The 10,837-nt window shown below is 38.8% G+C and overlaps 1 protein-coding gene across 1 annotated transcript; it reads left to right on the top strand.

Moving 5' to 3' along the window:
* Positions 1-7,102: 7,102 nt before the first annotated feature.
* Positions 7,103-10,423, top strand: LOC128424532 (proteinase-activated receptor 3). The gene is made up of 2 exons (XM_053410746.1): positions 7,103-7,586; positions 8,215-10,423. Exons 1-2 carry the CDS (start codon positions 7,523-7,525, stop codon positions 9,273-9,275), a joined length of 1,125 nt encoding a protein of 374 aa, XP_053266721.1. The 5' UTR covers positions 7,103-7,522; the 3' UTR covers positions 9,276-10,423.
* Positions 10,424-10,837: the final 414 nt, after the last annotated feature.

Genomic DNA, 10,837 nt, shown 5'->3' with positions numbered 1-10,837 from the left:
CGCCAGGTTGGGATGTGCAATTTGGTTTTATAGTTTGTATTAAGCATGTATTAAACAAAGCACTTTGTCAACTTCAAAAACAAATGGCTTCTGAGTCCTGTTTTCTATTGCTGTTTTCAAAATGACAGTTTTTACTATGTATGACTGATAAAGGCATTTTCTTCTGTATCTGTGTATGCTGAGTGAATTTTATAGAAGTGACACTAAATTTGATTCTGATTGGGTTGCAAGTTGATTTTGCGCACCAGCACACATGCCAAGAAGTTAAAACCTGAACAATACGAGCTCTTCACAGAAATATCAGTAGTGGCATATGTACCAAACAGTAGCCAACTGTAAGCTGGACAAATTTAAGTGAAATTTTTGTTTTTATTCCCTTAGATTTTTCAATAATGTGTGTCAACTTTTTTAAACAAAAGTAAATGAAGAAGACAAATGTTTATGACTGTATTCGATTCTAAGCAGAAATTAGTGTGATCATATGATGTGAAGGCAGCAGGACACCAAGTCGAGCAGACAGGACACAGACTGACTCCAGGCTGGTGAACTGATAGCCCCTCCCCAGAAAAAGCATGTCGTAGGAGATTTGAGATCGAGGCTGTGCCGCCTGACGACAACTTTTGGACGTGGCTTGTTCGTGGAGTCAGAGCCCGCTCAGAGGGATGGAGGGATGGCAGTTGATCGCTGATCGCTGATCCTGGTCTTTTGGAAGCCATTTCGTTTAAACTGTAGTATATTTTGCTGCCTTTAACCTTTAACATGTGATTCTTTTCAACCAGAATCACATGTTTAAGCATGCGTCCCCCATCTTCAGATTCTCAGTAATTCTTCTATGCATTTCTTGTTAGTTCTCTACCCTAGGGAATGATCTCTGACCTATTAATGGATGAGTATAGAATGGGTTTATGTCTATTAAGCACGAGGCATGTCCTTATGAATTCATCCTTACATTTACATGTTATGCGCTCAGATACATGCAGTCATGCACCTCTCAACCATGGGATGTGGGACGTTGTCATGGATGTAGGCAACCTCTATATAATGTGGGCTTGACTCCTTCAAAGCAGGCTTCACTATTGGCGTGTGAATGTCTCCGGATTTCTAGAGTCCGTCCTGACCTGTAAAGACTTCTGTGTAATAAACTTTAACTATACAAGCAAGTTCTGGGTCTGCGGAGAATTCTTCCTTCAGCATCAACTTCACCATCATCAACCTCTCGGCTGCCCAAAATATACGATAAAATGATTAAAAATAAACCTTGGATCCTGTGATTGAGTTTGCAGATGTTCACCTGCACACACAGCAGTCTCACCTACGGGATGTGGGGATGGATTAGAGGGAAAGGGGGGGATGCATTTTTGGACATTGTCGTTCATTGGGGGTGGCATCTCCCATCATCCCTCTTTTACTGTATAAATGGAATATTCTAATAACATAACCATCTGCATTACTTAGTGACATAACCTCCAGTGACTCAGACTGAGGAAGACTCAAAATTAATGATTGATATTTAAGTAATTTAATCTACAAAGGTTAACAGTTCAGTACTAAACCAAATAATGAAATGTGTTAATACACAAACACTCACACAGTGTAAAGTATTAAACATCTTTATTAGAACCTAGTTCCATTTAAATTCACTCAAATGCATCACACACATTACATTACACGAATATACCTAACAGGTATTTATTAAGACATATTTAAATTTTAAAATTGATCTATGGAAACACTGCTCACACAAAGATGTCTTTCACAGGCAATGTTTGAAATTTCCTCACAATTCGATTCTTTGGCTGACAGAGCATCTTTTAATGGAGGAAACTTTAACTTTTTTCTTTTTTTGGCTTCTCACTCCAGCAGCTTGTTACACCCCAATAAATACATCACATAACAATGATTACAAAAAAACATTATGTTGGCTGGGGCCTTCTTCACAGGTTTGAAGAGGGTCCCAGGTGTGCGGACATAAGAACACATTCTCAAACATGGTCATATGACATAGAAAGTGAGTTCTGATTCCTTTGTCTCACGCACAAAGGAGGAACCCAAATCAGCGAGGCTCATACCACAAGCTGCCTCGACTACATTTTGCCACAAGTAACAGCTCAAACAGTGCTGTGCCAAATCCAGGCATCACTTGTCAGGCAAGTGTTTTTATAATACCTTGAAATATCCAGAAATGAACTGATTTGATTGTACACATGTTGGACTTTACTTTGAAAAATCTCTTAATCTATACAGTAAAAATGTTTTATCTTCAGTATGTAGTTAGTCAGAGAGGACCTGAACACAGTCGCTCTCTGAACTTATTGAGCAAAGTGTTTTTATAGTACTTTGAAATATCCAGAGGTTACTGCTGCATTTAATTTAGAAAGGAAAACAGCAACTTGAAGAATGATAAAAATAATAGACAGTCTGTACCATCAGGCCATCAGGTTACTCAATTTGCAGTAAGCTTAAATCAGATGTACTTTGTCGTTCACATGGGGATATTTCTCTTTGGCCAAAGTGATACATCAGCAACTCTACTACAAAAGACAGGACATCTTGTGTAAGACATAATGATGCAGAATAAAAGTGAGTTGAATGTTGCACCTTCCCTAAAAACATTTAAAAAGATAAAACACTCAAAGGATACAACTCATAAACGATGAGCAACTAAAACTGGCATTTAAACCTAAAAAATAGAGTGTAAAATGTACCAGACAAAGTACAAAGATTATTGAGACACAACTCATGATCTGCATCTCTGCACTCTCCATCTGCACATGTGTTTTTCTGCCTGTTTGCATTTTATTTAGAAAAATGTAGACCTACTGTAATTATTAATTGTCTACTCTCAATTATTGGGGTAGGTACATTAAATACCTAATGTTTCCTGATGCTGGGGATGTTTTTACATTCTGAGCAGTGACACACAGACATGATCCAAATACAATTTGAAATGTCATGAGGTGAATGCAGAATTTATAATCCTATTTAGGCAGAGGGATGAGGTTTGGGATACATTTTTGGAAGATGAGGGAAAATGCTGATGAGAAAACATAGAAGAAACCAAAAATACACCATGACCCACACGGCCAAATCTAATTATAAGAACAAAATGTCTTTCTAGTAATTAAAAAAATCCTAAAGAATTTTTGAGTTGTAGAAATATTACATCAAATTTAACATATACATGTTTTGTTATTCAAATAATAATAGTAATATGAAAAAGCACCCCAAAGGGAAATAATAAGAACTAAAAATACCTTTTTCTAAAACTTCTAGGACTGCAAAGCAGCACTTGGCGGGCCCGAGCACATGCATTTTGAAGCGTTGCATGCATTTTGCCTGAAAAAAATAAATAATGACTGAGGAAATATTGACACATAGAGCTGTTCAGGCTTGGACTCTGATCATGATACAGAAGTTTGGTGGTGATAGGACAATGCACAGTGGAGTTATGACAACATCGTCTCCTTTGGTGAAGAATGAACCTTCGCCGTACCTCAATGTTTACATGGTTTGAGGAAATGTCCCAATTCTGCAAGACATAAATATTCCATTGATCTTTGAACACTGACACTGCAGTGGAGCTGCAGTGTCAGTGTTTGTTTACCGCTCAGCATCAAAGGATTCATGGTCCAGAACATCGTGTTTTAATGGCGTGTAATAAAACTTTGACGCCACGCCACGGTCACACCGTGTGACTAAAAATCGATCTTTAATAACTTTGTATCTCCATCTTGTTGTGATGACACTCATATGGCGAAAATGGCCAATAAATGCAAAATAGCAGGCTTCCTGTTGCATTTTTCCTATTGCACCTTCAGACGTTTTTGTTTTTCTGGTCAAGATACACCTGTGTATCGATGTTTGTAAAGATCGGTCAATGTGAACACGTTCCGGAGGTCTCGGGGGTCACTGTTGAGCCATTTTGCGACGCCCATTGGAAATTCCTCCTGAATACTTAAATTTTCAACGCTATCTAACTTTCTGCAAATTTTGGTAAGAATTTGAGCATGTTTAAGCCCTGAAACAAAGCCAATACATTTGCCTGAATAATAATAATAATAATAATAATAATAATAATAATAATAATAATCCTTACAATTTCATAGGGCCTCACGTCTCTCAGTGCCTGTCAGTGCTCGGGCCCTATTAATAAAGACTTAACTGAAACAACTATCGTATATTCTATGTAGCCGAGAGGTCGATGATGTTGTAGAAGTTGTTGATGATGAAGAAAGGACTCCAAGGACCTAGTACCTTCAGTATAACAAAGTTTATTACACAGAAGTTTCACAGGTCAGGACGGGCATCTAGAAACCCGGAGACATCACACAGCCAAATGGTGAAAATCTGACTTGCAGGGGTCTTACACAAAGTTATATAGGGACATTGGTTCCTCCCTTGACTTCAGGTAAATGACGTCCCCTTATGGGATGTTTGACTAAATAAGGGCACGTTTTTGTGTCCGAACATGAAGACACATTGGTCAAAAAGATTCCATCCACCAGCTGGTCAAGACAACTCCCTAGGTCAAAGGTCATACCAAAAAGGTAGAGAGTAAATAAGACAAACATCTGGTGGACTCTCTGAGAATGTCTGAGTGTCCAGAGGGTAGACATCATAAATGTTAACCTGTCATTATGTGTTTTAAGCATATACCAACATGTTTTACTCTAACGAATACACGACACAACCTCCTGCATGAGCTCCTGGATCATTGTTTACAGGGAATAAGTGAATGGGGAATGGGCTCGCGTTGATTAAGTTCCTGCCTTTTGTACACACAACGGCACTTTCACTCATGTGCCCCCTGAGAGAGAGGTGCGCCGTGCGTAAAAGCGTGCTAAATCCACTTCCTCACAAACATATCTGTTAGATATGTTTCTTATTTGTAAAATAAGTGCATTTGAGATAAGCAATCATTTCATGGTCATATATTCTAATATGTACATATATATATATATCTTAGACTGATGGTTAAAAAAAAATAGCCATTTCATTTCATTTCATGGAATAACACATTTTTATTAAGTATAAACAAGTTGAAACATCATTCAAGATATAACAACATTTTCCAATTTTAGACCTTTGGGTTTACAACAAAAACCGAGAAAGCAGCTAATTTGAGAGGCTGAAAAAGTTTTTAAAAAAAAATTAACAGATTATATTTGGGATTTACAGTTTGAACTATAACTCATTATTAAATGTTGGAGCTTTAACTTGTTAATAAATGTATATATACAGAGTTACCAGGTCTGTGCTGGATTCTGACATGTTTCTGTGTTCAAACTCTGGATTCCTCATACACTCAAACAACTTAATAATAAAAGTGTAAAAACACGTCCATCATTTCTGCCACCAGCCAGTCTAAACATCACAGGAAAATGACAGAAATTGTGGGCCTACTCTTGGTGGCACTGAACTAAAAGAGGTAAATTATGTTGACATTAAGTAACTTGAATATCAGATAAGCAGTTGAATGATCTAATCCTATTAAAATAAGATAAATGTCGCCCTCTTGTGGGAAGAGCACATTTTTTAATGAATTTTTTCAAAGTTTTCAAACCAATAAAAAGCATATTTATGTTAAAAACGTTTTTTAACTAACCTGAAAAGTTTTTTTAAATCATTACAGGCCATAAGTCTAGGTATGAATCTAACATTTAAATATTTTTGAATGGACACGTGGGAGAAAGCAAATTAGGTTGTTATTATAATCTTTCATATCAATTATCTCAGTGTTTGCATCAACATAATCCTCCTCCCATGTCTGATTGTCAGTGAATCCATTCTGAATTAATCCACTTAATGTATTTAAGAAGAATTCGAAACACAAAGCAGTGTTGTAGGAAGTGAATTTAGTGTATTATACCTAAATCCACTAATGTCTAACCCTTAGACAGGAAACAGATGTTTGATGCAGATGTATTGCTTTTCTTTGAGAGAGTTAAAGAGAAAGGAGGAAGGTGCATCATGGCTCTAGAACTCAAATACTGAATCATTTCAATCGCTGACCATGTATTTGTGTTTGTTATTCATATTTATTTATTTAACAGGGACAATGCATGATTGTGAACATTGTTGCAGAGCTGTCACAGTTTTCCAGTTTTAGAAAGTTGACACAAAGTCATCCTAACAGTAAAAAAGTAGAAAATATAAATTACAGTTACTCTTTGAGCAACAGTAATTAAAAAAAAAGACAATATTCATGTTTATGTACTTGAACTGATATGTGACTCATGCAGGACGACCCTGACTATGTTTGTATCTTACAGTAAACATAACCTCCATGACTTTTCGCAGCTAGTATGAAAACAAGTTGTTTATGATTTGTTTGTGACGATTGTAAACTCAGTGCGAGCAGACGCTTCGCCCTGTTCTCCGTTTTGAGTCATGCAGGATGTTGTTAGCTGCACGTCAGCGGTAACGTCACAGGCAGGAAATAGATATCGCACATCTGCGAGGTGTCTGCATGTGGTGCACACTGAGGTCAGACACATGCTGTCAGTGAATGCGTCGCTGTGGCTAATAAACAGATTCAGCGGGAACAGGACACAGGTCACATCTGCAGTCAGCTGGGTGTTAGGGATTCAAAGAATAAAATAAAAACATTAAAAGGGTACTTCAGTGTGTGTGTCCAAAAGTGGAGAAGAAAACATAAAAGACACATTCCCCCTAATACAGATGCATTTACAAAATTGGACTTTTCTCATCCCTCAACATTTTTTGACACGTCAGTACACAACTTCCCAAAGGGTTTGTAATGTAACCAAAGTATGGTAAGGCTTACATAAGATCTTTCAAGAAGACTGGGAGTGAAGACTAAACAAAAAACGCTCATGTCCGGACAAGCTTATCGTCTTCAGACAGACATTTCCTTGCTTATCTAGTGGCCTGTTTCTGTTTATCCCCTCTCTCCATGTCACTCCAGGGATCATAATGCCACGGGTAAAAAGTACAGAAAGCTCCCAGATGCACAGATGTGCCACATATGTGAGGGTGGAGTTTTAGACAATTGACACTCACCCTGGGGGTTGAATATTTCTGTTAAGAGCCAAGTGGCTTTGGAGAAGTCTACACAGAATAGTAATGGAAAAACAATGTACATTCCTTTCAGAATTATCCCTGCTGAGGTGATTTAAGGGGAAAAAAGAGGAAAAACACAAAAGAGAAAGTGGGTTGTGACAGATACACATGAACTAGAGTGTAGATCAGTATTGTCGCCTTTGAATCTCATAAAACAGTATGATAGGGTGACAAAGTTCGTATGCGAGGGCGTCTCACTGTGCATGTTCAACAGAAGGTAAATTGAACCCACACATGTTTTCGAGGACGTCATGTTTCCTTTTTTTCTCTTCATTCTCGCTTGGGGGAGGTGTTTCCCGACCTGAATACACCCACAGAGAGGCAGCAGAGAGAGGTGGAACTGAGCAGAGTTGAAATGTGGAGCTGAGGCAACAACAAACACCGGAGAGAAGAGAGAGTCGTGACATTTGAGCTGAGCGCTGTTCAACGACAAGCAGAGATGAGGAAACTTGTATTTCTGCTCACTTTTGTTCTGTGCATAAGTGGCACACTTCAAAAAAGGGGTAAGTGGTGCTTATTTAAGTTGAGTTTTTACGAATAGACCTTTTTCACATTAGACTTATTCTAGTGATTCTCTTGGTGATGGAATGAAACTCTGAGTTGTTCTGTGAGCTGATGTGGAAACTTAACAAGCAAGTTGCAACTTGTGGAGTATTTCCTCAATGATTCTCACCAAATAGTTTAATATTATGACACAATGGGGTTCATAGCTCGGCTAGAGCTGAATAAACAGATGAATTGATTAGCAGGAAAAAGATACTATGATTATCGATCAACCATTTTAATCCTTGTTTTCACTTTTTTTTCTTTTTTTCTAGAAGTTAATATCAGTAGGTTTTGGACATAACGTGATTTGGATGTGTTGTCTTGTCCTTTAGAAAACTGCAATGATTATTTGTCCACGATTTTCTGATGTTTAACCACATCTTACTATAGGATACATCTATTAATCTAATAAAAGACAGAAAACACATGATTGTATAGTTGAAGCATTAATCAGGACCTTGTCTGTGTTTTCAGTTTATTGTTTAGTGATGACGACACAGTTGAATTTTATTTTGATCAAATACTTTTAGGTCCAAAGAATGAACAAGTTTTCACTAGCTTTTGTGTGTTCTCGTTTGGTTGCAGGTAAACAGAGGATGAAAAGGCATAACAGCTCTGACTCTGCCTTCCCTATGCCCAGAACATTCAATGCGGACCTAATCACTGAGACAGTTGTCCAAAATGGGACTCAGGCTCTCAATTCATCTCCTTCTCATCCAGCTCTGACGTTACGCAGCAACAGCACAGCAGGGTACCTCAACAGCGCTCTCAGCACCCGGGTCATACCCATTATTTATATCCTGGTGCTTGTTGTCGGGATCCCGGCCAACGCCGCCATCTTGTGCACGTTGGCCTCCAAAATCAGGAAGGTGTCCTCTGCCATTCTGTACTGCAGCCTGGCTGTCTCCGACCTCTTCCTCCTCCTCTCCCTCTTCTTCAAGGCTCACTACCATTTCTATGGAAACCACTGGGTTCTCGGAGAAGCCGCCTGTCGAGTGGTCACGGCCTGTTTCTATGGCAACCTCTACTGCTCGGCCCAGACGTTGGCCTGCATCAGCATCAAGCGCTACCTGGCTGTAGTGCACCCGTTCAAGTACAAATCCCTGCCCAAGAGGATGTGCACCGCCTGGGTCACGTTTGCCGTGTGGGCGGTGTTTGGAGCCGCCGTTGTTCCTGAACTCCTCGTCCAGCAGAGCTACTGGCTCCCTGAGCTGGGACGCTTCACCTGCCATGATGTATTGCCTCTGGAAAATGACTCCCATATGTTCCTGCTCTACTACAACCTGATCCTGACCATCTTCGGCCTCCTGCTGCCGCTGGTGATCACTGTCGTGTGCTTCATACGAATCGTCTGTGAGCTCAACCAGTCACACAACGACTGGTCGTTATACATCAAGGCCAGCTCACTGGTGTTTTCCATCTTCCTGCTGTGTTTTACCCCTGCTGGTGTTTTGCACTTCCTCCATTACGTGCAGCTGTTTGTGGACAGAACAGAGACTCTGTACGTGTACTTTAACGTGGCGGTGTGTTTGTGTTGCCTCCATGCCTGTCTAGACCCTTTCCTCTTTCTCTTGATGTCCAAATCTGCAGGCTCCAGCCGATACTTCAGGGCCTTTAAAGGCAAGACCCTGAGCCTATCTGTATAAGAGACTCACAATGCCAAAATCTGATCATCATACAGACAATTTTGTATCAATTTAGAGACTCAGATTTACCTAACCTCAATCTGCATTTTTTAAGATTATGAAAGTTAATCTAACACACAGGACAGACATTTCTTTGAATAATCAATCTGGTAGTTATTTGGAAATCTGGTAGAGTCAGGGTTGGGTTTGGTTTGAATCTAAGAGCACATGTGGGTCAAATGAAAGTTCCAACAGTCCGGGGAGGTTACCCCTGGAAGTTTGAAATGTCTAACTCCATAAAAACAGAGATTTGGGCTAAATTGGGCCCTAGAATGAAGCTGGCCAGTTCAGTTTTAGTTGCCAGGGTGTAGGTTGAAGTGGCGTATGATGAAAATAACAGGAATATTTGTTATATTTTGCTTTTTTATAAAAAAACTAAACAAATCGAAGATAATGTCAATGTTAAATCTAAATATTGGATTTAAATCTAAATGTTGGAACGTAATTTGGATTTAAGATTTAACATTCAGGTTTAGAATTATAATTCAAGATTTGGGTTTATATATGATACTAGTATGTAGTTACTTTTTCACCTTAAAATAAGAAATCACCACATTTAATTCATGGAAAGTTTTTAATGCGTATTATTTCAAATAAGTAACGTTTGGCTAATGCATTTTCTTTGTGTATTTTCATTTATATTTTTTTGTTGAATTGGGGGGAAAGGTTTTTTGGGGCTGGAATCCAAAAAGAAAGTAAAAGGACCACCTGTGCATCTTGTAAATGAGAGCTGGACTTGATTCTTGTGACATCACTTAGATAACCTCTTCTTGTACTTAGACTTGTATAGTTTTGTATCTGATTGTCTGTGACAGATGGAATGAGCAGACAAATTCTAAATATGCTATAAAAGATAAAATATATAAATGTTTAATAACACACAACAGTTAATGTTTTAGGCCTATTGCTTTTCCCTCTGTAGACATTCGAGAAAAGTTACACGAAAATAACTTGATCCTCATGTATTTACAATAAGCTTGAAATATGTTACTTACCATAAACAATGTGAAACAGGCTGACTTTAGGAAATAATCTCCCAAACGTTTGTGTGTTCCTGTAATCATATATACAGTGTTGTCCGTTCAATAAAATTGAAAACATCTCCAAGATTTTTTGTTACTTTACATTTTTATTGGAGGTTTTTTTTAGTGCTGCAGTGTTGTGCAGCTTCCCACGAAGAACAGTTTCAGATATAATCTAATCAACTCTGAGTCTAGATCTTTGTTTAGTTTTATCTTCTGATCTCATGTAGAGAATAAACTACGGTGGCCCTGAAAGCTCAACGAACGGCAACTTAAGAAAACACATGCAAGTTGACAAAACACCTGCAAAAAGAGAAAAGCGCTGCAAATACCGGAACGAGCTGCAAATAGAGAAACGCGCAGCAAATACCGTAACGCGTTGCAAAAAGCCAAACGCGCAGCAAGAAGCCAAACGCGCAGCAAGAAGCCAAACGCGCAGCAAGAAGCCAAACGCGCAGCAAGAAGCCAAACGCGCAGCAAGAAGAGGCCACAACACAACGG

Source organism: Pleuronectes platessa, chromosome 19, assembly GCF_947347685.1.
Source record: "Pleuronectes platessa chromosome 19, fPlePla1.1, whole genome shotgun sequence".
In the NCBI taxonomy this organism is placed as follows: domain Eukaryota; kingdom Metazoa; phylum Chordata; class Actinopteri; order Pleuronectiformes; family Pleuronectidae; genus Pleuronectes; species Pleuronectes platessa.
This window is presented reverse-complemented; position numbering and strand designations above follow the sequence as displayed.